Consider the following 27,891-nt stretch of genomic DNA (forward strand, 5'->3'; position numbering starts at 1 on the left):
CAGGGAGTAAGGTCGGTGGTATGGGTGCTATGCACAGTCTTAGAGGGACCTGGGGACTTGAGTCTGCATACACAAGTCTGGTTTTTGAGATTTTGGTACCTCTGGGTTCCCAGAAGGATCATTGACATTTGGAGGGACAACTCTGTGTGTTGGCCCCACCCGATGCAGAATGATGAGCTCCCATGTCCTCTGCCCAGCAAACACGAGCCATCATGTAACCAGAATGACTGGAAGACACCCCAGATGGCTCAGAGCACATGCTGGCTCCCAGCCGACCCCTCATCAACCCCTGGTGGCCCATTCCTCAGGGACAAGGTGCTAGCTACTGCTTCCCCAGCTGCCAGCACAACCCACAGATTAGAGACAGAGGCAGGGGCTGTGCTGAGAGAATTGTAAACCAAATGTGCAAGATGCTCTCAGACAACATACAAAGGTGATTTCTACCCTTAAAATAGGTGTACTTAACAGCATGTGTGGCGCCTGTTTCCCTCTGCTGTCTACTCTAGTACCTTTATAATTAAGATGATAGTTTTATTTTATTTTAAAGATTTTATTTATATTCATGAGAGACACAGAGAGAAAGGCAGAGACAGAGGCAGAGGGAGAAGCAGGCTTCATGCAGGGAGCCCATTGTGGGATTCAATCCCAGGACTCCAGGATCATGCCTTGAGCCAAAGGCAGATGCTTAACCACTGAGCCACCCAAGTGTCCCAAGATGATAGTTTTAATAAGAAAAAAAAAGAGATCTATCTTTGCATGCCCTGCTCATTTATTTTTAAACAGGTTTATGGGGATCCCTGGGTGGCGCAGCGGTTTGGCGCCTGCCTTTGGCCCAGGGCGCGATCCTGGAGACCCAGGATCGAATCCCACGTCGGGCTCCCGGTGCGTGGAGCCTGCTTCTCCCTCTGCCTATGTCTCTGCCTCTCTCTCTCTCTCTGTGACTATCATAAAAAAATAAAAATAAAAATAAACAGGTTTATGGAGATTTAATCCACATATCATACCATTCACACATTTAAAATGTATAATTCAAAGGTTTTTAGTTTATTCATTGTATTGTGTAACTACCACCACAGTCCATTATTGGAATATTTTCCTTACCCTAAGAGCAGCTCTGTACCCATGTGCTTCTGATCTGTATATGAATCAGAGGTTCCAACCACTCTCTCCTTTGGGGTTCCCTTGTGTCTTACAGAGATAAAGGCTCTTTTTAAACATGACTATAATACCATTATTACACCTAAAAAAATCAAGAATTCCTTAATATCAAAGTCATTGTTCAATTTCCTCTGTTGACTCACAAATTGTTTTTCCAAGTTGATTTGCCTCAGGATCCAAATAAGTTTTACACAGTATAGTTGGTTGGTGTGTCTCTTTGAAGATGTCCCTTGTCCATCTTTCTCCCTGTGGTGTCATTTGGCATGACCACTGTCCCCTATTAGGTCTGGAGGCCTACAAATACCCACCATTTGCTTTGACGTGGATGGAACTGGAGGGTATTATGCTGAGTGAAATAAGTCAATCGGAGAAGGACAAAAATTATATGGTCTCATTCATTTGGGGAATATAAAAAATAGTGAAAGGGAATAAAGGGGAAAGGAGAAAAAATAAGTGGGAAATATCAGAAAGGGAGACAGAACATGAAAGACTCCTAACTCTGGGAAACGAACTAGGGGTGGTGGAAGGGGAGGTGGGCGGGGGTTGGGGGTGACTGAGTGACGGGCACTGAGGTGGGCACTTGACGGGATGAGCACTGGGTGTTGTTATTCTGTATGTTGACAAATTGAACACCAATAAAAAACATATTTATTAAAAAAAAAAAAAAAAAGGTCTGGAGGCCTGATGAGAGACTCCACTTCCATCCTCTCAGTTCCCCTGGCCCTTCGTTGATCATGCTGCAGACTGCTCAAGTGTCTGGCTGTCTCTCTCTAGAGTGTGGACACCCGCTGTCTACTGCCAAATGTATAAATTCATTAGGGCTGCCACATGATGTCTTCTAGTCCTTTCATTCCTTTTCAACTCCTCCTCACAGCTGAGCCTTGCTTTGCAGTGTGATTCCTTCAGGGGAGACAGGTCAGAGCTGAATTCCTTTGCTATGTGTATCAGTTTTTCAAATAATTGATTCTCTAGCATCATCTAAGGTAACAAACTTTTTGGAGTACTGATTTGAAGGCAGTCTTTTTTTTTTTTTTTTTTTTTTTTTAAGATTTTATTTATTTATTCATGAGAGACGCACAGAGAGAGGCAGAGACATAGTCAGAGGGAGAAGCAGGCTCCATGCAGGGAGTCTGATACAGGACTCAATCCCAGGACCCCAGGATCATGCCCTGAGCCCAAGGCAGGTGCTAAAAAGCTGAGCCACCCAGGGATCCCCTGATTTGAAGGCAGTCTACTTCAGTTTTTATCTTTTTATTTTTTCCCCTTTAATGCTGAGAATGCTGGTTCTTAATGACTACAGCATGTCTTGGTATACACTTAGTCTTAAAATAGCAATACCAGTGCTGCTAATAACAATATAATTACTAGAAACAGTATAATTATATATTATAATATATAACAGTACAATATTATGATAATATAATTACTAAAAATTGTTTTAAGATTTATTTTGTAAGTTAATTTTGCCCTTAGATTTTTTTTCCCTCTAGGTATAGAGATCAAATCATTGTTTTTCTTTCATTTTTTCTTTTTTAAATCATTGTTTTTGAAAGTCACTTGAAGTGGTTTGTTTTATGTTGGTCTCAGGCTATTGATAATGGTGCCTGAAGGACTCAGCTGTTTTTGGCAGCTTCCATAGGGGACCGATATTGTGGCTGGACAGTCCCTTGTGGTTTCTACTATGCTGGCAAGATACTCTCAGCAACAACCATCTGGGAACTCTGGGAAAAAGAGGCTTATTGCTCACAAGTTCTAAGAGGGCGCATGGCATCCCTCGAGCCACATGGTGAAGTGACAGGTAGAGAGGAAGTGTGGATCTGGAACTCTGCCTTTACTGGGGTCTAGTGTGGGCTTCCTAGGATTTCATGGGTTTATTCTTTATTTACAAATTTCAAACATAAGAGCAGGAATTAGGGTACTAAAGTGGGGTCTCTCAAGTGATAAGTTATCCAGAGCTTTCTAAAATGGGAGCTTCATAGATGAGGCCACCTGGCTCTTTATCTACTTGTAGACCTGGGACTGTGTGTATTCTAGATGTCTTTGAAATGGATGCCTCGGCAATCAAAAGCTTAATTCCAGGCACTTACACTGTAATCAAAAAAGCTTATTGTCAGGTACCTGTACTACATTGTTCCTCTGTGCAGTCATGAACCCAATTCAGTACACACTTTTAATTCATGGTTTCATTTTGCTTTTGACTTTTAGGGATTGCTTTTATCCTGTAATTTAATTTTTATGTCATAATTATATAAAATATTTATGTGGTTCCAAAGTCAGATGTACAAAAGGAGGTATGTGTCCTTCAAAGGAGCCCACCTTCTTTCCACCCTATGCCTTCCTGCCTTTTAGGCAACCATTCTTTTTTTTTTTTCTCAAGACTGATTTTATTTACTTATTTATGTTTGTTTATTTATTTATTCATTCATTCATGAGAGACAGAGAGAAAGAGGCAGAGGGAGAAGCAGGCTCCATGCAGGGAGCCTGACGTGGGACTCGATCCTGGGTCTCCAGGATCAGGCTCTGGGCTGAAGGTGGCACTAAACTGCTGAGCCACCCGGGCTGCCCTAGGTAACCATTCTTAAGTATAAGTTTTCATTTTTTGATATAAGCAAATGCACATAATGCGCATGTTTTCCTTTATTAGCTAAGTAGAAGCATAACTGTGTACATAGTTCTCTTAACCCCATCCCAGAGCTCCCCTCTAGCACAGTCTGCAGTGACATTCTCTTCTTTGAGAGCTGCAGAATGTCCATTGTCAGGGCTCTGATGTTCCCAGCTGGTTGCTTAAGTAAAGGCTCGTATGCCCCCATCATTTCATAATTTTGCAAATGTACGTTTCCTGGAGATTCCTAGCAGGTTTGCTAGGTCATGGGGTGAATGCATAACTGATTTTTCTAGATATAGACTGACCTCTTGATGTTCCTGTGGTGCTCTAGGTTGTCACAGGGTCAGGCCGCCAGGAGGCTCAGAAGACAGACGCTGAGTACCGGAAGCTCTTTGACCTGGCGCTCCAGGGCTTGCAGCTGCTGTCACAGTGGAGTGCTCACGTGATGGAAGTGGTAGGCACTCTATTTGCTTTTACAGGAAATGCAGGTCTGAAAGAGCACCTATCCCTAGTTGGTTAGAAGTGTTTTTCTTCCCAAAATTATCAAGAAATTGACTAAATGATATTTTTTTCTGCATTAACTTTGGACTTTGGATCAAGAACAAATTGGCTTTTTTAATCTTTGACCCTAGAAATAAAAATCTGTATCAATTTAAATGTTTCTTAGATGGCTCAAATTACATTTCTTTTAAGTTTGTTACAAATAAAGGGCCTCATCTTTTAAAACATATAGATAGAATTTGTACCATTATGATAATTTTTAATTCTTATCTTTTGAAAATGTTTTCCCTGTGGAGTTCTAGCCATTGGTTTCTTTTGTTTAGCATTACTAAAATAGTTTCTGATGCCATATGAAGATTTGAATACCTATAAGTCAGAAGATTTTCCCTTTTGTTGTTTATTTTGATCAGATTAAAATTATTTAAAAAATAAAAAAAAGATTAAAATTATTAAAGTAGATGAGTATATGATTGTTTGAAAGGCTGATTTTTTTTAATTTTTATTTTATTTTTTTTAATGGTGATGAAATACCTAACCTTAGATATTCAACACAAAATATCCAGGACATTTTTGCCTATGTATTTATTAAACCTGAAGTCACATGGCCAGAATGTTTTGCAGTTTTATGGAGATGGACTCTGTGTGTGAGTGTATATGTGTGTAGTATATGTGTGAGCATGTGTGTGTGTGATTCTCAGATGCAGCTAACATTGGTTGCTGTGATGATGGTCATGTCAGTATGACCAGAATATAAGCATTTTGTATCCAGTGTGAATGTCTCCCTCTTTGTGACCACACCAGTATTCATGGAAACTTGTGCACCCAACGGACAAGTACTCCAACAAGGATTGCCCTGACAATGCTGAGGAGTATGAGCGTGCCACCCGCTACAACTATACCAGTGAGGAAAAGTTCGCCCTGGTGGAGGTGCGGTTTGCTTTCTTTTCCTCTTTTGGCTCTTGCAGGCTGTCTTCCCATTCAAAGCAAAGGCAAAAACCTGAGTAAAATTCAACGCACAGTTTTTGTATTGTTGCTTCTGTATAGGGAGCCCTTTGCACCTTTCTTAGTGGTCAGCAGAACAGTAAAATAGGATTTGGGTTCCTGGTCTCTGCATCGATGGCTCCCCTGGGTAGCTCATGAGTGTTTGGGAGGGGGGAAAATCTTTTTGGTGTGGGGACAGAAGAGGAACAAGATGCCACCCTGGTGCTCTGAGAGAGAGAGGAATCCCCCCATGTTTCCAACCATTGTCACCAAGCCCTTTGCTCTCCCATATGTTGGCTTTGGCTCCTTCATGAGCCTTTTTTATGAATAGAAGTTCTTAATTTCAGTGCCATTGAATTTCTTCTCTTTTGTAGTTGGACTGTATCTGGTTTAAGAAAATTTTGTATACACTAAGGTTATAAGATATTCTCCTCCACTGCCTTCTAGATGTTTTATTATTCTGCCTTTCACATTTAGATCTGAAGTTCACCTCAGTTCACCTTCAAGTTAGTTTTTCTTTCTTTTTTTTAGTTTATAATTTAAGTAATCTCTATACCCAACGTGGGGCTCGAACTCACAACCCCAAGATCAAGAGACATACTCTCTTCTAACTGAGCCAGCCAGATGCCCCTGAAGTTAGTTTTTAAAATACTTCTGCCTCCATTGCTCTACGTACCTTTGTTGTCAATTAAGTGACTACTCATGTATGTGTCTGTTTTTCCCACTGTTCTAACCCATTGGTCAGTTGGTCTATGCTTGTTCTTATGCCACTCTGTCTTAATGAGTATAGTTGATTCTGTGTCTGGTAAAGCAAGCTTTTCTGTCTTCAAGAATTCCTTGGTTATTCTTGCCTTTTGTATTTTCATATAAATTTTAGATTATCTTTCATATCTCACAGTGAAACCTGTTGAAGTTTCTTATGGGGATATGAATAAATCTGTAGGTCATTTTAGGGGAGAATTGATGTTTACCTGGTATATCCCTCCATTTATTTAGATTTTTTTTTTTAAGATTTTATTTACTTATTCATGAGAGATACAGAGAGAGAGAAAGAGAGAGAGGCAGAGACGCAGGAGAGGGAGAAGCAGGCTCCATGCAGGGAGCCCGATGTGCGACTCAATCCTGGGACCCAAGGATCATACCCTGGGCTGAAGACAAACACTCAACCGCTGAGCCACCCAGGTGTCCCATATTTAGATTCCTTTTAATTTCACTTTTATAATCTGTAAAACTTCTTAAATCTTAAAAGTCTTTTTTTTTTTTTTTTTAAGATTTTATTTATTCATGAGAGATGCAGAGGAAGAAGCAGGCTCTCCACAGGGAGCCGGATGTGGGACTTTATCCCAGGACCCCGGGATCATGCCCTGAGCCAAAGGCAGATGCTCAGCCACTGAGCCACCCGGGCATCCCTAAATCTTAAAACTCTTAAAACATTTCACCATATGATGTGTTTGCTGTAGGTTTCTTATAGCCGACCTTCATCAGATTAAGGAACTTGCCTTCTATTGCTTGTTTGCTAAGAGATTTTATTCTGAGTTTATATTCTGTTAAACACTTTGCATCCACTGAAGTACTTCTGTGACTTTTCTCTTTTATTCCTTAATGTAGTGAATTTACATTGATTGTAGGGCATCTGTCTTCCCTGCTCCACTTTTTTTCTTTTTTTGAAACAGGTTTGATGTTAAGGTAGCCTTGCATTCCTTGTATAAACTTGACTCAGTCATGACAGATTATCCTCCTTGTATATTATCGGATATAGTTTGCTAGTATTTTTGCTTAGGATTTTTATATCAAACTTGATGAATGAGAGTGTCTTTTACTATTACTTTTTTTTAAAAGATTTTATTTATTTATTCATGAGAGACACAGAGAGAGAGAGAGGCAGAGACACAGGCAGAGGGAGAAGCAGGCCCCATGCAGGGAACCCGACATGGGACTTGATCCCGGGTCTCCCAGGATCATGCCCTGGGCCAAAGGCAGGCACCAAACTGCTGAGTCACCCGGGCTGCCCATACTATCACTTTTTTAAAAAAAGATTTTATTTATTTATTCATGAGAGACAGAGAGAAGCAGAGGTGGAGGGAGATGTGGGTCTCAATCTTAGGACCTCAGGATCATGACCTGAGCCAAAGGCAGATGCTTAAGCAACTGAGCCGCCCAAGTGTCCCTATCACTTTTTAAAATAAATCTTTTATTTTAAAATATTTTTAGATTTACAGAAAAATTGCAGATGATAGAGTTTCCATATATTCCATATCCATTTTTCTTTATCGTTGACATTTCACATTAGTATTATTATAATTAATAAACCAATATTGATAATTATTCCTTTTTTTAAGATTTTATTTATTTGAGAGATAGCGAGAGGGAGCATGAGTGGGGAGGAGAGGGAGAAGCTGGTTCCCCATGAGCAGGGAGCCTGATGCAGGGCTCTATTCCAGGTCCTTGGAGTCATGACCTCAGCCAAAGGTAGACATTTAACAACTGAGCCACCCAGGTGACCTCGGTACATTGTTGTTAACTAAAGTCTAGACTTTATTCAGGTTTCTTCAATCTTTCCATAATGTTTTAGTTCTGATCTGAGATCCCACATTACATTAAGTCATCATACCTCCTTAGGTTCCCCTGGGTTGTGAGTTTTTTATACTTCCCTTGTTTTGGAAGACCTTAACAGTTTTCAGGAGCACTGGTCAAGTATTTTGTAGAATGTTTCTCAGTTGGTATTTATTAACTTTTTTTTCATAATCAGACGGGCATTATAGGTTTGTGGAAGGAGGACCACAGAGGTGAAGCATCATTTCCATCACATCACATTGAGGGTACATACTGTCAACAAATTTATCATTGTTCGTATTGACCTTGATCACCTGGCCAAGGAAATATTGTCAGGTTTCTCTATTAGGAAGTTAACCTCCAACTTCCCCTCACTCCTGCTTCCCCCTTTTTATAGTGTACTTTAGAGAAGGAAGTCACCGCACACAGCCCACACCTGTGTAGTGAATAACATTACTTTTTTATGACCTTCCATTCTAGTTTCCTGAGTGCTGGCTTCATAAAATAGCTCATAGAGGACTCCCTTCTTTTTGTATTGTCTAGAGTGGGTTGAGTAAGGTTCATGTTACTTCTTCCTTTAATGTTTGTTAGCATTTACTGGTGAAGCTTTCCCTTTATGGGATGGTTTTTGAAACATTCAATTTCTTTACCATGTGCATTTTCTAGTTCTTTTTATTATTATTATTATTTATTCGTGAGATACACAGAGAAAGAGGCAGAGAAACAGGCTTCCCGCAAGGAGCCCAATATGGAACTCGATCCTGATCCCAGGATCACGCCCTGAGCTGAAGGCCCAATCACCGAGCCACCCAGGCATCCCAGCATTTTCTATTACTTTTTTATCAGTTTTATTAAGTTGTATTTTCAGGGATGATACATTGTATTTTCAGGGAATTTTCAAAGAATCTTAAAATTTTCTGATATTTGTCATAAAGCTTTCCATAATAAGTTCTCATCTTATTTTGGTAACAGCTTTTTTTCTACACAGTATACAATTCATTTGTTTGAAGTATAAAAATTCAGTGCTTTTTAAAAATATATTCACAGAATTATCCAATCACAGTACAATGTAGAGCATTTTTTTTATGTCAAAAAGAAACTTCACACCTATTAGCAATCACCACCAATTATTCCCTCCCTTCAGCTCTAGGGAACCACCAATCTGCTTTGTGACTCTGTAGATTTGCTTATTCTGAACACCTCATAGACATGAAATCATCCAGTATGTGGCAAATTGTGATTGGCTTCTTTCACTGAACATAATGTTTTCAGGGTTCACACATGTATCAGTATTTCATTCTTTCCATTGCTGAATTCCATCCCATCATATGAATGTATCACATTCTATTTATTTTTTAGCTGATTTTTTAATTTGCTTGTTTCTACTTTTCCACTATTATGAATAATGCTATTCACTTTTGTGTACTGTCTTGTATGGATGCATGTTTTCATTGCTTTTGATGATACACCTAGGAGAATTCCTGGGTCATATGATTACTCTGTTTAACATTTTGAGAAACTACTACATGGGTTTTCTGAAGTGGCAGCACTGTTTTATATTTTTATCAACAGTGTATGTGGGTTCCACTTTCTCTGAATCCTTGCCAACACTTGTTATTATCTGTCGTCTTGGTTCTAGCCATCCCACTGTGTGTGAAATGTATCTCATTATGATTTTGATTTCCATTTTCCTGACAATTAATGATGCTGAGCATATTTTCATTTGCTTATTGGCAATTTATATATCTTCTTTGGAGAAACATCTATTCAGATCTTTTGCCCATTTTTAATTGGATTGTTTATCTTCTTACTAAGTTCTTTATATATTCTAGATAAGAGTTCCTTATCAGACATATAATTTGCATCCTTCCATTCTGTAGTTGTCTTTTTACTTTCTTAATGGGGTCTTTTGAAGCATGAAGTCTTTTTAACTTTTATAAAGTTCAGTTTACCTATTTCTTTTCTTTTTCTGCTTGTGTTTTCGATATTGGTTCTGAGAAACCATTTCCCAATACAAGTCCTGAAGATTTACGTTTTCTTCTAAGAATTTTATAGTTTTGCCTCTTTAAATGTGTGATGCATTCTGAGTTAATTCTTTAGATGGTGTGAGGTAGAGGCTGTGTTAGAAGTTTCCAAAACTGCCCTCAGGCTTGATTTGCTGGAATGACTCATAGTAGCTGTTCTATTCAAGATTATAATTTATTACGATGAAAGGACACATATTTGTTAGCAATAAGACATGTGGGTGAAGTCCGGAAGAAACCAGGTCAAACCTCTGGGTATCTCCTGCAAGTGCAGCTATGCAGGATATGCCTAATTTCCCTGTCAGAGATGAGTGAGGACATGTAGAAAGTGTTGCCAACTAGAGAAGCTTACCCAAGATCTTAGTGTCCAGGTTTTTTATTGGTGGTCAGTAATGTAGGCACGCAGCACACCTGCATGATTGACTTCAGCTACTCAGTTCCTAGGAGTTGGCCAAGGGCCAGTCCTGAAAACAGGCCTTTCTTGAGAATATGCAGGGTTTGATCATCTCAGGGCTCAGAGTTAACCCTTTCCTACACAGGAGACCAACTTCATTATTTTGCATATGGATACTGTTTGTTGAAAAGATAATATTTACCTATTGATTTGTTTTCACACCCTGTTGAAAATCAGTTAACTGTAAATGTGAGGATTTATTTCTGAGCTCATATTTCCATTCCATTGATCTGTATGTTTATTCTACGCTGATACAGTCACATAATCTCTTAATATCTGTAACCTGTGTGATAATGCCTCCCTTTTCATTCTTGATTGCTCATAGTTCAGGCCTTGTCTGTGTTTCTTTTGATTAGTCTTGCTTGAAAATTGTCAATTCTATTATTCATTTACTTATTTTTTTTAAACAGCTTTATCTTTGTTGATCATCTTCTATGAGGTGCTTGTTTTCTGTCTTGTTAATTTTTACTTTTCAGTATTTATTTCCCTCTAGTTTGTGAGGAGGTATATTTTCCTATTCTTTTTACAGATTTGTGATGATGAATATCAGATTATTATTGTCAGAGTTTTTGTTTCCTAATGTATGCCTCTGAAGCTCAAAATTTACTTTTTAGCATACCTTTTCCTACATCCTGTAAATTTGAATATATAGTATTTTCATTTTCATTCATGTTGATTTGAATTTGAATTCAGTTCAATTTGAATTTGAATTGGGGCATGCTTTTGTTTTCAAATTTCCTTTTTTTTTTCCTCATTAGAAAGGCAACACAAGGGGCAGCCCTGGTGGCTCAGTGGTTTGGCACTGCCTTAGGTCCAAGGTGTGATCCTGGAGACCCAGGATCAAGTCCCATGTCGAGCTCCCTGCATGGAGCCTGCTTTCTGCCTCTGCCTGTGTTCTCTCTCTCTGTGTGTCTCTCATGAATAAATAAGTAAAAATCTAAAAAAAAAAAAAAAAAAAGGCAACACAGAACCATCAAACAAATCCCTAAAGCAAACAAATAGAACATAGGAGCATGCATTGAGGACATTGTAGTGTCTGTGATGCTGTCACAAAGATGAACTTTAAGCATTTTAGTGTATTTTCTTCCAGGCTTTTTTATGCATATGAATTCAGCATACTATTACTGTTTAATGGATGGGATTTGGGCTACAAACTCTTATAACTTTTTTTTTTCTTTCCCAGCTAATAACATATTTGCTTTCATGAATCTTTTTTATTCTTTTTCCTTTAAAATCCTTCATAGGCAGGGTATGCCCTTATGCATTTGGGAGTGTTCTGAGTGAGTTACCAAATGCCCGTTAGCTCCATGCCAAGCTGAGCAGATCTGCCCCTGCCCTTGAAGGCTCTTATGATCTAATGGAGTTGGACCCAGGCACAGGAACAGCCACTGACAGAGCTAAGCTCACTGCTCTTGGGAAGAGCTACAGGGCAGCAGCTTCAGAGCAGAAACATAGGAGGCCGGGGAGAGGTGCTGTGCACTAGAGGGAGGCTGCTTCCAGGTGCAACTTGGCATCACCCAAGAAGGCTACATCTCCTCTCACCCTCCACCACACTGAAAGCCGTGTGTCCCCTTGCAGGTGATCGCCATGATCAAAGGCCTGCAGGTGCTAATGGGCAGGATGGAGAGTGTGTTCAACCATGCCATCAGGCATACCGTCTATGCTGCACTGCAGGACTTTTCCCAGGTTACCCTCCGGGAACCACTCAGGCAGGCCATCAAGAAGAAGAAGAACGTCATCCAAAGGTCAGCCTCAGTATAATACCTCCCTGTGAGCTCAGAGTCCAAAATTGTAGAATCAGCTTAGGTTTAAAAAACGGTATAGTTATATTTTCATAAATATGCTCAGCACATTTGTCTTCAACCTCCAGACATTCACTTCTGGTGAATTTCCTCTAAATGTAATGCAATAGGGGATCCCTGGGTGGTGCAGCGGTTTGGCGCCTGCCTTTGGCCCAGGGCATGATCCTGGGGACCCGGGATCGAGTCCCACGTCGGGCTCCTGGTGCATGGAGCCTGCTTCTCCCTCTGCCTGTGTCTCTGCCTCTCTCTCTCTCTCTCTCTCTCTCTCTGTGATGACTATCATAAATTAAAAAAATAAAAAATAAAAATTAAAAAATTAAAAAATTAAAAAAAATAAATGTAATGCAATGGATCCAGTTATTCACCTGAGCAATGCGTAATAAATCAACCACAGACTGTCTGAACAATGGAGATGCGGGAACAAGGGTGTGTTTATCTCTGGCAGGAGAGTGTCTCAAAATCTGATGATTCTAATCGCCAGGCTTGTGGGAACAGGAAGCCCAGCATCACGTTTCTCAAAGTGTATCATACTCAGTATTTTTGTTTCTGACCCTTTTGGCCTGACCAGGTGTGTTGGTCAGAAACTAACACACTTCTTTCAGAGATCCTGCAGTGATCTTGAGCTAGTTTTCTCTTAATTTTAGCCTTTTAAAGTTGTCTTTCAGAAACATCTGTGTGAAATGAAGCTTACCGGGGCTTGCGTGTATTGATTTCATTTTTTTGCTTTCTAATTGATATGTTTGAAGTCTGGCTTGGTATGAGTTTTAGCATTAGTAAAATTGATACTGTAAATCTTTCCATTTTGCTTATGCTTGCCGTCATGGGAGGCTCACCACATGGGAAATGTGAAGTATAATCTAAGAATAACTCAGGTTTTAGCCAGAACTTTCCCATGAACTGATAGGATGGGCACATGGGTATGTCTGCCCAGTGTGACACCTATGGAGGGGTCTCTGTATGGTGGAGCCTGTTGGAGATGAAAACATGTTCCAAATGTGTCTGAGACAAAGGCCCGGTCCCCGCACTTGGGTTGGTGACATGTTCCTGTTAGAAGTCAAGGAATCAGCCAGTGGAGGTTGAGTTTCCGCTCAATATATATGGTCTGTAAATATATATGGTCTGTCCCCAGCTGCCCTTTGCATGACTCAATATTCAGGAAATATAGCATCACTTCCAGGTTAATCGATGCAAACTGCAGCTAAATCAGACCTGGGGCTATAGTAATGTCCCCCAGAGAATGTTCTATTCAAAATTTCCATTACCATGCCCCTCCACTGCCCTCAAAGGAAATCACGTGTGAGAATCAACTGTCCTAAGAGCGAAGTACCAGCAGAGGCAGTATTGTGATTGTAAAAGTCTGGAGGTGCCTCACTCATGACTTGAAGGGGCTGTTTAGTGTCCTGCAGGCCATCAGAAAGACCGTGTGTGACTGGGAGACAGGGCATGAGCCCTTCAATGACCCAGCCCTGCGGGGTGAGAAGGATCCCAAGAGTGGATTTGATATCAAAGTGCCGCGGCGCGCCGTGGGACCTTCCAGCACACAGGTTCTCATCCTCCCTGCTCCCCTGCTCCCCCTGTTCCCCTGAGTGGGCTAACCCTGAACTGAGGCTTGGTAAGCAATGCTAAGAGTAAAATGCCACAAGTCTTGCCTGTGCCTTTTCTGCTCCTCTGTTCCCTGCCCAAGTGAATCTGGAGCATTAGCCAAGACATCCTTGTGATTCTCGGGTTTGATCGTTTGCATGCAGAACTTAATTTAACTGCATCAACTCCCATTGGAAAAATGTGGGTGAAAGTCTCTGTGTCCATTTTACACTGTGTTTCCTGATGGGTGTTTAAATGTACGGTTATACTTTTTATATTGGGCCTAAAATGATAGTTTCTGAAGATAAAACTTGTAGGAATGTAAGAATGTAGCTTCTTTGTGTCCCTGGTCTTAAGCCACCACTGCTGTTCTCTCTCCCAGCATGCTCCGAGTTCCCTGTTGCCCAAAAGGAGCTTTCTTCTGACCCTCATATCTGATTTAATATGTCCTTCTGCTTTTCTCTTCCTGTTTTGGGACTTAGTATTTCTAACTCATTGTTCTTCTGTTGGGGGCTTTTATAATCTTTTCTGCCAGTTTTTCGGAGAACTGCCAGCAAAGCATGTTGGTGGCTCTGTATGAAACCTCTCAAATGTCTAGGAGGAAGGCATTTGGCCCACTTAAGGACAACACTTGTCCTGGGTCTGTCCAGTGTGCATGCACCCACCCACCCTCTGTTCCCATGTGTGCCTCCCCACCCCATGATGTGTGTGTCCTGTGACTAACGGCTCTCTCCCAACTCTCCCCCCATCTGTCCGTGTCTAGCTGTACCTGGTGCGCACCATGGCGGAGTCCTTGAGCTCTGCCGAGCTGCTGAGGCAGCTCAAGTCTTTGGGCATGGAAAGACTCTTGCATGTGGTAAACGCGTTTCTGAGGCAGTCCTACACCTATCCGCCTCTTTTAACCTTTGGTGGTAAGACATCATTTGTTTTTCTTGTTGATGTTTATGGCACGGAGATGAATTGCTCTGCTACAAATTCCTTCTCTCAAGCAGCACCAACTTGGCTACTTAGATGGGTGCCTAAGACCACTTGGAGGAGCTGGCATAGTGGTAGGCTTACTGCTCCAGCCTGGCTCTGGTCAGGGCATAGCACAGTAGTCTTCCTCTTGTGGTTTACATAAGTTTGGTGTAACTAATGTGCCATGTATATTTTCTCCCCCACAAATGTTTCCTTGGATAATGCAGCTTTACATGGTGAGAACCATGCTAGAGTCCCTCATTGCAGACAAAAGTGGTTCCAAGAAAACCTTGAGAAGTAGCCTTGAGGGGCCCACCATATTGGACATAGAAAAATTTCATCGAGAGTCATTCTTCTACACTCACTTGATAAATTTCAGTGGTAAGAGATACTGCTGACCAGCGTTTGGCCAAGCATGTTCTAACACTGCTAACACCATCTAGAATGCTTCTGCTGACCATCCCCTGCTCTGGTCCCCTCACATACCCAGATGGTGACCTGTGTTGTGACCTATGTGATATTCCCTCACCTTTAACTGCACATCCGGCCGGGGCCCCTCCCTGTGGTGTGGCCCTTCAAAAGATGAGGGCCTTGGGCCTGTGGCTGCTCTGTGACTTGAATGCAAAGTCTTTGTAACCCATATGAGGTCAGAAATACAGACAAATGTAATCTGTCACCTGGCTCAAGAGCAAGATAGTGATAAGTATCAGAAACAGCCCCCATGAACAGTGGCATGTGGAAGGTGGCAGTGACCTTGACCAGGGCACTGGTGGACACCCTAGGTTCTTGTGGAGTGCTGCAGCAGCTTGCTTAGGGCAGGAAGCCTCTATTTCGGCTGCAAGTGCTACAGGTTTGGAGTAAATAAATAGCAAGGCCTTTGCTTTTCATTTGTCAAATGATACAGTTTTTTAAAATTTGTTTCTGTTTTGCATTAGATAGACTTGTCCTGAATAGCATGTAATGCTGTATCTTTATCCTAAGTAAAAAAAAGATAACATGGTTTTTATTTCTCCTTTTAAAAAGACATATTTTTCCCTTTCAGTCCCTCAGAGAGGCTCACAGGATTGACAGGGTCCCATTTATGGGTGGTGGTGTCCGTCCCAGGCCAGCAGGGACCAGATGCTGACTTTGCTCTTTTCATAAGTGAGAATGTGCATGGTCTAGGGTGGCTTTGCTTGCAGCCACATCATGGTTGTCTTATCTTTAGTGTGAGGTGCCACGTGACCCCTCCCTGTTCACGTCCACTCCCGCATGGCTCACGGCTGAGATTAAAGGAGCCAGCACCTCCCACATGCCCCACCCTGTCCTCGATCATCCTGCTCAGTCTTTTCTGCCTGCAGAAAGTTAACGTGATGTCATTTGAATCCTCCCAGAAACACTCCAGCAGTGCTGTGACCTTTCACAGCTGTGGTTCCGAGAGTTCTTCCTGGAACTGACAATGGGCAGGAGGATCCAGTTCCCTATCGAGATGTCCATGCCGTGGATCCTCACAGACCACATCCTGGAGACCAAGGAGGCATCAATGATGGAGTGAGTGCCCTGCAGGCCCGTCTTAGCTCTTCGTGGTGACCAGGGTCCTTGATGGTATTTGGGAGATGGAGGAGGGAGCGGGGTTGTTTGCAGCATTTCATCTGAAGTTGTTATATTTGGGATAAGACTTGAGGGATTAATACGAGTAACAGATTTCTTGGCTTTAGACTAAAATCAGGAACTCAGGCAGCAGAAGTCCTTAAGCCCCACGTGTCAGGTGCTAGTGAGGCCCTGGGGACTCAGGTAGGGGTCAGCAAGAGGAGATGTGGTTTGGCATCTCGTGTGGCATAGCCTCTGAGCCAGATGAATTTGGGAGAGGAAGCTTTCTTTTCAGGTCAGTGCTCAAGGCCAGGACAGGGTGTGATAGACTTTAAAAATATGAGGTCCATGAAGGTAAGTTAATAGAAAAGGAGATGTTTTGTGAACAGATTGGAAACTGACCCAGCAGGCTCTTTGGCACACACAGCCTGTGCACGTCAGTTCTTGAGTGGCAGTCAGAAGGATGACCTTCCACTTTCTCTGGAGTAGCCGTAACATCTGCTCTGCAGCATTGGGGAAAGTGTGAGGAGCCTGGAGGACTAACACAGAGGCTTTGGCATGCATCTGTGTTGTGTTTTTGGAGTTGAGCTTGACCTCACTGCTCACACAGCCTTCCTGCTGTGAGCTGGGAGGGACCTTGTACTCTCAGAGGGACCTTACTACTGGAGACCAGTTATGGCCTTTTGTCCAGTTATGGGGCCAGGAGAAAAGGGCTGTTGGTTATGCTGGACATGGTTGTAGTCAGCTGTGGGATTCAGGACCTCTATATGTTCTTCTTATCAGAAAGTTCATTCTTAGAAATAAGAAAATAACTTCTTTTTGTGGTTATAAAAAACACTACATTCTGTGGTGAAAACTTTGAAACATAAATAAGTGAGAAGATGCCCTGATAGACCCTCTAGGGGCCCTGGGCATGGCCAAGTAAATATATCCCATCTGTGGGACCATAGGGCTTGGTCCATTAGGGACTTTGGCAGGAACCCCATTTGGTGTTTGAAAAGATTGTTTTTCCTCATGTGAGAGGTCAACAATGAATATTAAGTTTCACTGAGTGTGGGAAGTGAGAGTCAAGAAGGCCCATGTGGAAGGGTAGGCTGACCACTGCCCCCTCTGCAGGTACGTCCTCTACTCCCTGGACCTGTACAATGACAGCGCCCACTATGCCCTCACCAGGTTCAACAAGCAGTTTCTCTACGACGAAATTGAGGCAGAGGTGAGGGCCTAGCACCTTTAATAAATTTTAATTTCCATATTCTCTGAGTATAAGAGGAAGCAGATTTTCTCTATAATACAAGGAGGTTTAAACAATAGAATGAACTTTTGAAATATTTTGGAACGAACCCTTCTATTTGTACTTTCTTCTCTGTATCTGTACATGTGACCATTGGGGTCTCTGCATGTCATAAACACCTGTTTCCTCACCTGTCTTCTGTTACGAACTTAGTTTAAATCAACTCCTATTTTATTTCTTTCATTTTAGCTTTTTATTTTTGCATATTGTAAGTAATGCTTTGATGAACTTCCTTGCAGCTAATATTTGAGCTGTGTTTGATTTCTTTTTTTTAAGATTTTATTTATTTATTTGAGAGAGAGAGGTAGCAGGAGAGAGCACGAGCAGAGGGTGAGGAGAGGGAGAAGCAGGCTCCCCACTGAGCACAGATTTCCCCACTCAGGGCTCTGTCCCTGGACTCTGAGATCATGAGCTAAGCCAAAGGCATATGCTTAACCAACTGAGCCACCTAGGGGCCCCACATTTGATTACTTTTTTGAGGACAAATTCCAGCAAGTAGAATTAAATCTGTGTACATGCAGCTAAGGAGATAAATCTTATTTTCTAGCTTAAGATTTAAGAGCATTTAACCTCAACAAATTGCATTGTGCATCTAGATTTCCTTCTCTGCCTCCTCACAAAACCACTAGAACATGCTTCTTCAGGGAGATTCATAGACTCCTGGGCCATGTAAGGTAGGCATATGGCAGAAACCTGCAGGTCCTGGGGTGACTCCCTTTTGAGCACATGATGTCTTTATCAGTTTTGGGTGGGGAAGCCAACGCCATTTGCAAGGGAAGATACAGTTTTGGGAATGGAGTCACAGGGTATAATCCATCCTATGTCTCCTCCCTGACCTCAGTGCCTAGAGCAGCTGGCCATGTTCCAGGGGAGGCCACACGTAGCTCCTGGGATACACAGCCTGGTGGCAGGAGCAGAACCCAAATGCAATAACTACTGGGAACACACGATGAAGAGACTTTTTCATATTCCTTTGTCATTAAGAGATAGGGAGCATTTTTCTCCATTGGTAAGAGAGGTTCTGATATAATTTTCAGTGGCTGTGTAGTGCTCACTTCTGGACATACCATAATGCATTTAATCTGTTTTTGGACAATGAGGTCATTTCTTATTTCTCTTTTCTAATAAGAGCCTTTGTTAGTTGCCTTAACAAAAGATTTTCTTTTAATTTTATATTCCCAGAACTTATTTATTTTATAACTGGAAGTTTGTACCTTTTGATCACTTTCACCCATTCTATCTATCCCTACCCCTGCCTCTGGAAACCACTAGTCTGTTCTTTATGCATTCTTTTTTTTTTTTAAGATTCCACATACTAAATGAAATTGTACAGTATTTGTCTTTCTCTGTCTGACTTATTCGGTAGCGTAATGCCCTCAGGGTCCATCCATGTAGTTGCAAATGGCAGGATTTCCTTTTTATGGCTGAATAAACTCCATAATATATATATATATATACATACACCACAATTTCTGTATGTGTTCATCTTTTCCTCCATCAGTGGACACTGAGGTCGTTTCCATGTCTTGGCTGTTGCAGACAATGCTACAATAAATATGAAGGTGCAGATATCTTTTTGAGTTAGTGTTTTCAGTTTTTTTGGTTAAAATACCTAGAAATGGAACTTGCTGAATCAAAAGATTTTTTTTAATTGTCTTATTTGATCGTTAGGAAATAAAATTCTAACATGTCCTTTCTTTTTCTTCAGGTGAATCTATGCTTTGACCAATTTGTTTATAAACTAGCAGACCAGATATTTGCATATTATAAGGTTATGGCAGGAAGGTGAGTTTGTGGTTTATGGACCACATGATTTGGACATGAAATCTTGGGTAATTGGATCTGACATTTCCATTAAAATTCACAGCCTATGAGAAATGTCTTCTCTTCCTCCATACTAGTTTGCTTCTTGATAAACGTTTACGATCAGAATGCAAGAATCAGGGGGCAACGATCCATCTCCCACCGTCTAACCGCTATGAGACACTACTTAAGCAGCGGCACGTGCAGGTAAGTCACACCTCTCTGGGGCATGCTGAGACATGGAGCTGGCATTGGAATGGTGAGGTTTTCTTAGAGCTTATTGAGTTTGAATAGATGTCGCACAACTTCGTTATGTTGAGAATTTTTTTTTTTATATATGAGAGGGAGAAAGTACAAGTGGGGGACAGAGGGAGAGGGAGAAGCAGATTCCCCACTGAACAGGGAGCCTGACTCAGGGCTCGATCCCAGGAACCCGAGATCACGATCTGAGCTTAAGTCAGACACTTCACCAACCGAGCCACCCAGGTGCTCCAAGTGTTGAGATATTAAAGACATAAAAGAATACTTGCAACGTTCTGCACCCTGCCCTACCCTGCTCTGGCTGCAGGGGAAGGCATGGCCCCAGAGGGTTGAGTCCTCTCCACATACCCAAAAGTCAGGGCTTTTTTAAGAATGAAGGTGAGAAACATTTGTCAGCTGAGTGGTAGAGAGGAGCTTTTTCTTGGCCAGCACAAAGAATAAAAATACAGTGCTTATTTTTTATTTCCTTACAAATAATACATATCATAAATTAGAAAAATATGGGAAAATATAGGGAAAATTCCACTTAATTTTACAGATAATGACCAGTCACATTTTGGACATTTCCCACCAGGATCTTGTTCATATTTTTATGTTACTGAGATGATATTGAGGCACACTTACATTATTAGGACTCTGAGATAGGGAATAACTTTCTCTTCCTCATTCCTGTAACACTGTGTAGGTCAGGCATGCACAAGGTCTCTGGTGGCAGGTGGTCATGCATACCATTTTGAGGGTTTCCTCACTAACAGACCCAGATTCTCCTGGCTGTTTGGTGAAATTTGGGGTTTCTGTTCATGACATAAGTGTAAATTCAATGCAAAGGATGCTACAAAAGCTCTTTATGGTTTTGACCTAGAGAAATTTCAGCTCTAGGAAAGTAGGGTATTTGATCATGACACCTTATGTATATCATTTGATTTAAAATATTTACATTTTGTATATTATTTATTTGTCTTCTCTTTTGAAATTGGATTCTGGGAAAATATATATGTTTTGTTGTTGTTGTTCCTTGTTTGTATTTTATTGTTCATTCTTTTTGCTTTCTCCATCTTCCAGCTCCTGGGCAGATCCATAGACCTTAATCGCCTGATTACTCAGCGTGTCTCAGCAGCCATGTATAAGTCTCTGGAACTGGCTATTGGACGATTTGAAAGTGAAGATCTGACATCAATAGTTGTAAGTATTCTCCCTTTTGTCAGCCTTACCAGATTTGTGGGAAACTGGTCAAAAGGGTTGGAGCTAATTTTAGTTTTGACCTTACTGATAAACTGAACCATAGGAATTCATAGGAATCAAAAGGTACTCACTGATCGAGCATGGCTTATCCTGAGTATGGTTTTTTAGTGTCTGCTCTTAATAGTCACAATTCTAAATTGGCTTGAAAGAACAAGTAATTCTAATCTTGAATAAGTTACACCTAACTATGGGAAAAGAATAAAAAAAGAAAAATTTTAAAAATCAAAAAGAAATGAACACAAAAAGGATTTGAAAGAAAATGATACAGAAGATAGTAAAGATCTAACATACATATAGGGGGCATACATACATTGAGAAAAACCAAAGCAATAGAATGGAACAAATATTAAAAGTTGTATTTCAAAAAAAAAGTTGATAAAACTTAAGACATGCTATTATCAACAATAGCCTAACTATGGAGAGAGCCCAAATGTCCATCGGCTGATGAAATGATAATGGAGATAAATATATATATATAAATATATATATATTTATATATATTTATATATATATATTTATATATATATTTATATGTGTGTGTGTGTGCACAAACACAATGGAATATTAGTCATCAGAAAAATGAAATATTGCCATTTGCGATGATGTGGATGGACTTAGTGTATTATGCTAAGTGAAATAAGACAGAGAAAGACAGATTGTCAGAGAAAGACAAATACCATACTGATCTCACTCATGTGGAATTTAAGGCAGAAAACAGATGAACCTATGGGAAGGGGGAAAGAAAAAGAAAAAAAGGAGAGAAGGAAACAAACCATGAAAGACAATGCTAGAGAACAAACAGGATTGATGAAGGGAGGTAAGGATGGGAGGTGGGCTAGATGGGTCATAGGTGTTCAACAGGGCACTTGTGATGAGCACTGGGTGTCGTATGTAAGTGATGAATCACTGAATTCTACTCCAGAAACCCAATATTGCATTGTATGTTAACTACCTAAAATTTAAATGAAAAAAATTGTATGTAAAAAAAAAATTAAGGAGTACCTGGCTGGTTCAGTCAGTTAAGCATCTGCCTTCAGCTCTGGTCATGAGACCTGGGATCAAGTCCTACACTGGGCTCCCTGCTCAGTGGGGAGCTTGCTTCTCTCTCTCCCTCTTGCCCTCCACCCTGCTATGCTCTCTCATGCACTTTCTCTCAAATAAATAAATAAAATATTTTTTAAAAAGAAAGACATGCTATAAAATATATATTAAAAGCCTATGACCTATGCTTGGGAAAACCGACCCAAAGTGGCCAACACCAAGGAATATTGAAGTAAAAGTATTAGATTTTAAAGGAAAAGTCCTCTGGATATCTGAGCAGAGTGATCAGAGAAAGAAAATTTGTTCTCAGAGCTTTGCCCATAGCAATTCATACCAGAAGCCAAGGAAAAGAAACACAAATTAAGGATTTTGTGCTAAGCCAAATCAATCTTCCAAGAATGAGGTCCACAGACAAATGATAGTGAAGATGTAAGAACTCAAGGAAGACTGTACACTCCTAGAGAAGCAGCTCTGGATGAGTGGTGGGTGTGAACAACTTGGTTTGAGCATCTCCACGTAGGGTGAGCAGTGCTCCTCATACTCTTTTACAGAATTAAAATATTATTGACTTGGATATCTTACATTCTTTGTCTTCATGTTTGATCTTTTAAATCTAATGTGTAACTGACATGCACAGTGCACCTCAATTTGGACCAGGCACATTCTCATTGCCATATGTGGCCAGTGGCTGCTGCTGTGGATAGCAGAGACCTAGGAATGTTTATGGGCAAACTCTGAGAGCTTGGAAGGCCATCTGTGAAAGTGCTTGCTGACTCTGCTTCATAGCTGTGGTTTTGGGTAACTCCAGGCACATGAGGCTGACTCAGGCTGAGGCTTGAGGACACACAGTGCCCCAGCAAGGGCAGAGGTGGCTACGTCTCAGTGGTGTGTGCCCTGTGGGTGGTTGGAGGCCGGGGTGGGGAGGGGAATGCAGAGGGGACCTTAGTGGAGAAAGGATGATGGCCCTGTGGGGGTGACCATAGTAAAGAGGGGTGTTTCAAAGCAGTGGAGAGGACATAATAAATTTAGGTGTAAGAAGCAAGCTGCTGTGACCTACTAGATCCCCACTGTGTATTCTTGGCCTACTCCCCAGCCTTACCTTTGTGTGTCCTGCTATCTTCTGCCCAGCCTGCTCTGCCCCAACCATGGCACTGCCCACGTGGGGAATGGAGGCCGCTGTGTTGGGCCCATTTCCGTTCTCATACCCTTGTTTTTGTGGTCCTGTAGGAGTTGGATGGCCTCTTGGAAATCAACCGCATGACCCATAAGCTGCTAAGCAGGTACCTGACGCTGGACAGCTTTGATGCCATGTTCCGGGAGGCCAACCACAATGTGTCAGCACCCTATGGGAGAATCACCCTCCATGTCTTCTGGGAACTCAATTATGACTTCCTGCCCAACTATTGCTACAATGGCTCCACAAACCGGTGAGTGTGTACCTCATGAATAGTTCTGGATGCCCTTGCCAAAGGGTTCCTAAATGGGACAATCTCAAGGCTCTGCATCATCCAGTAGGTTGCTGTCCCCTCCCCTGTTCCCCATCATCTCTCATGTCCAGGTACTCAGGCCCTCTTAGTCTCTTTTTGCAAATGTAGCCCTAGGCCAGCCTGTGGGCATGTCTGAGGCTTTGCATGTGGAGATTGCACAGCAGGCCAGCATTCCTGTCTGGGGCATTTGCATGTAGCTCAGGGTGGGAATCTCATGGGGCATGTGGACAGCAGCTACAGCTTACAGTTGTAAGTCTACCTGATGTTGGGATGTAGTCACTGACTCTACTTGTCATCCATTCTGGGATGTTGGGGTGTATAAAGATCCATCAGCCACCCTCTCACCTACCTATCCTTTCAACAACACAAAGTGGCTAATTAGGTGAGTGCCATGGTTGATAGCAACATTATTTCATGTGGTTCAGCTTCATATGGCCCAGATCCTGGGACAGCCTTGCCTTGGCTGCTGTGCGCTGGGCAGCTGCCTGTTGGAAGTTTGTTCCATATGTCTTTAGCTCGGGTCCTGCTGTATGTCAGCATATACCGGGGACATTTATCTGTATCTGTGTGTGTGCATGTGTGTATTATGACTGCTTTTTAAAAATCATTGTCTTGGGGCAGCCCTGGTGGCTTAGTGGTTTAGCACCGCCTTCAGCCCAGGGTGTGATCCTGGAGATCCAGGATCGAGTCCCACACTGGGCTCCCTGCATGGAGCCTGCTTCTCCCTCTGCCTGTGTCTCTGTAACTCTCATGAATAAATAAATAAAATCTTAAGAAATAAATAATTGTCTTTGGCTTTGCTGCTGGGTCTGAGCATCCCATCAGGTATTGGCTGAATTGTTACTGGCCCAGAGTTTTGTGTCTCAGGGTGCTGATGAGGACTAGAACTGAGGACAGAAAGGAGGCCCTCCTGTGGTCTGATCAGGTCTGCTATTGCCAACATCAGAGCCCCAAGGGTAGATTTCTCTGAGGGGAGGCAGGCCTGTTCCCAGGTGCATGGGGCTATGCCATCACACTGGCCCCAGGTGGCTGACATCCAGTCCCCGGCAGCAGTAGTGGAGATGTGGCCATGGGTTTCAGAGCCACAAATGAAGGAGCTTTGTCAGCCTCCTCCAATTAAGGGTCTTCTGAGCCTGGATGGGCACAATCCCCCAGAACCAGACTTTATGGACTGCTCATCCCTGTTTAACTTCTTTTAAGACACCCAGTTTCCTGAAATAGGTATCTTCCAAGTTAGAGTTTGGATTAACTGAAAAAATATTTTAATTACATAAAAAATGTATCATAATTATAGAAAAGCTAGAAATCATATATACATATATAGGGGAAAGAATTAAATCCCTAGAAATTTCCTTCATCAAAAAATGGGTCTGTCTTCTGCAGTTTTTGCCATACAGTCAGATATACATGTATATTTTTTATTTTGCTGAAATGGGTGTTGTTATGTATACTATTACATACATATTCTTACCCCATGTGATATATCACAAGAAGGGTCATTCTGGGGCAGCCCCAGTGGTGCAGTGGTTTAGCGCCTCCTGCAGCCCAGGGTGTGATCCTGGAGACCCTGGACCGAGTCCCACGTCAGGCTCTCTGTATGATGCCTGCTTCTCCCTCTGCCTGTGTCTCTGCCTCTCTCTCTCTGTGTGTCTATGAATAAATAAATAAAATCTTTAAAAAAACAAAAAAAGAAGGGTCATTCTGTGTTAAGATATATATATACCTTTCTCCCTGAAAATCTGTTTAAGTCATGGCTGATGTTTGTAGGTCAAAGAGCTGTTTTGGTTAGTCCATTTGAAACCTTTGGAATTAATTTGTTACCTTAAATCATTTTTGCCTTGTCTGGTGTCTCCAAAGGTAACATGCAACAGAACCCCACTGTCAATGGGCTGAAAAAAGATGTTCCAATGAGGTCAGAATCAGGCAACACAGGGAGCTGTGATGTTTTTTGTACTATTTTAGATTTTTTTTTTCTTTTTTTTTTTTTTTTTTAGCTATCTAGCATTTCTTCACCCTTTAAGGGATATCCCAGAGATCTTGCAAAAGGAGCAATTAAAGGTATCCCCTGTGCCTCCTTTATGCTTGCTGCATGTAGCACCCACTTGGCCCTGGTGTCCTTGGTGAGGTTCAGTGGGCTGAGCCCTCAGAAGTGACATGAGCTACTTAGAAGGACTGCAGAGGCGGGTCAGCTTTACATGACGATGAAAAGTCAGCATTTGTCATAAACTCTAGTGATAAATCGCTGTATTTTCTGAAAGACTGTAGACATCTGAACAAAAGTTGGGTGAGAAGTGTGGAGTTAGGGAAATGGATCTGATTCTGAGTTCAAGCCTACCTAGGTGGGCCCTACCATGTGGGTGCCCTGTTTGGGGCTGTTGACGGAGAACAGGCAGCAGGAGCCTCACTATCAAAGGCCAAGTTGGCAGGCAGGGCTCAGGTCAGAAAGCTGGTGCTAGTAACCCAGTGACCTACTCGAGGGTAAAAACCTCCAGGCGTGTGTCCGTTACAGGACCCTGTGCAGGGAGCATTGAGGCATCCAATATATAACTGAAGAGAGAGGCCCTTGTTTCTTGAGACCACACGACACAATGTTGAATGCAGATGACTCCAAGCAGAAAGGACAGCACCGATGCCTTCACGTGCTGTGGCATATTTCTCCCATGGCCCACGCAGTGCTGTGAACATCCCTGTTTGCAGGTTGAGCACAAAGCCCACAGAGGCTGAGAGTGGATCCCACCTGTGTTGCAGGAGGCTGCTCTCCCCACCGAGGCTCCTGGAAACTGAACTGGAACCTGAGAAGACAGACAAAACTGTGTCACTCAGTATTTTTTTTTTTTTAAGATTTTATTTATTTATTCATGAGAGACCGGGGGGGGGGTGCAGAGACACAGGCAGAGGGAGAAGCAGGCTCCATGCAGGGAGCCCAATGTGGGACTTGATCCCTGGTCTCCAGGATCACACCCTGGGCCGAAGGCAGGCGCTAAACCGCTGAGCCACCCAGGGATCCCCCGTCACTCAGTATTTTGATTCCATACTTGAGGGTTTTCTAAGAGCTGCTTGAGGGAAACCTTCATTTGTTCTTGGCATATCTACTGATTTTGCTGCTTATTTTTGATTAGGAATTTCGCTGATAGCTCTGGGAACTGGTTTAGGGTGGCTTGTGACTTAAATTTAACCTATACAGCTAATAGTTGTATGAAAATGCTATAGCTCTGGAAATAGGCCAACAGTTGGGATCAGAGTTAGGCTTCAGAGAGGAAGGCCATGGAAGAAGCAGTGTGTCCTCAGTGCAGTGTACCATGAAGCCAAGGGAATTATTTTGTCCCGTTTCCAGTATGTTAACTTCTGCCCCTTTGTTAGGATGGTGGCTATCAGGTTTCAGTTCTGGCTTGTTATCAGTTGTCATTATGGTGCTTGAACAATGATTTCAAACTTCATCTTTCTGTGTATATTACTTGGCTTTCTGCTATTTGTGTTAACATTTATTTGTTTATTATAAGTAAGGACTCAGGGATTCTAACTCAGCATTAGAATCTGTTACTATCATGACTTGGGTTTGTGGCTCAAGTTGGCCCCATTTTGGCCAGTGGGAGCCCCTTCTACCAGATTTTCTCTGTCTGCATCATTTTGAAGCATGGCTGTACTTCCTGCACCACAAGAAGTTCCAGGTTCATCTTCTATTTCTCTTGCTCTGTCCTTGTGATTTGTCATTTCTACAGGATTCCTTAGAGTGGAGACTATTTTAGAACTAGGCTTAATATTTAAAAAGTAAGTCTGGGTGTTAGGTATGCTTATTGCTATTGGAATATCATTGTTTCTAGACCCTTTTGATGTTCAGAGCTAGAAGTACCAGATGTGTGCTGTATTAGGTTCCTCAAACTATCACAAACCATGGGACTTCAAACCACAAAAATTTCTTTTCTCAAAAATTTCTAATTCTGGAGTCTAGATATCCAACATCAGAGTGTCCACAGGGCCATGCCACTTCTCTGAGACTCTGGGAGAACCTCCTTTTGCCCCCTCCCAGCTCCAGGTGGCAGCTAGCAGTTCTCAGCCTTCCTTACTGTGCAGCTCTCTTGTTCCAGGCCCTGCCTCTGTAGACATGTGCTGTTGCCCTGTGTGTGTCTCTTTTCTTACAAGGACTGGAGTCATTGGATTAAGGAGCCACTCCTCTTCAGCATGACCTCACCTTGACTAATCACAGCTGCAGTGGCCCTGATCCCAAATAAGGATCACATCCAAGGTGCTGGTCATTAAGACTTCAGATTTTCTCTCTGGAGACACAAACCCATAAAATGCATGCATGCACGGCTCCTCTGTAGCTGTTTACATATTATAACCGTGAATTCACACTGGTACCTTCAGTTCCAGTTCAGCACTGCAGGTGTCATTCTTATTCTCTCCCTCCCTTTCCATTTCTGTAATTCCTTTCTACACTGAGAATCCTGTTTCATTATTCTTGGTTCCTGGATGTAAATATTCTTGGTATATTTACTCTCTTGCTCAGTTCTAAAAAAGCAGAAAATGGCTTCAAAATTATTAATGCTTCCTACACAAGCCTACTAAATGGAATTCAGTATT

General features: G+C 42.0%; 1 protein-coding gene across 2 annotated transcripts in view; it reads left to right on the plus strand.

Annotated features, from left to right (window-relative positions):
* CYFIP1 (cytoplasmic FMR1 interacting protein 1) overlaps positions 1 to 27,891 on the plus strand; it is a 101,159-nt gene that overhangs the window by 29,207 nt on the left and 44,061 nt on the right. Inside the window, exons 12-22 of one of the 2 annotated variants that reach the window (XM_077868133.1) lie at positions 4,095 to 4,217; positions 5,066 to 5,191; positions 11,855 to 12,021; positions 13,475 to 13,622; positions 14,423 to 14,570; positions 15,990 to 16,146; positions 17,302 to 17,398; positions 19,185 to 19,261; positions 19,378 to 19,486; positions 20,603 to 20,722; positions 23,051 to 23,250. In XM_077868133.1, the coding sequence (XP_077724259.1) occupies positions 4,095 to 4,217; positions 5,066 to 5,191; positions 11,855 to 12,021; positions 13,475 to 13,622; positions 14,423 to 14,570; positions 15,990 to 16,146; positions 17,302 to 17,398; positions 19,185 to 19,261; positions 19,378 to 19,486; positions 20,603 to 20,722; positions 23,051 to 23,250 (1,472 nt within the window). Of the gene's footprint in view, positions 1 to 4,094; positions 4,218 to 5,065; positions 5,192 to 11,854; positions 12,022 to 13,474; positions 13,623 to 14,422; positions 14,571 to 14,843; positions 14,998 to 15,989; positions 16,147 to 17,301; positions 17,399 to 19,184; positions 19,262 to 19,377; positions 19,487 to 20,602; positions 20,723 to 23,050; positions 23,251 to 27,891 lie in introns of both variants that reach the window. The other variant, XM_077868122.1, reaches the window with a different exon arrangement.

This window comes from Canis aureus, chromosome 2, assembly GCF_053574225.1.
Source record: "Canis aureus isolate CA01 chromosome 2, VMU_Caureus_v.1.0, whole genome shotgun sequence".
Lineage (NCBI taxonomy): Eukaryota > Metazoa > Chordata > Mammalia > Carnivora > Canidae > Canis > Canis aureus.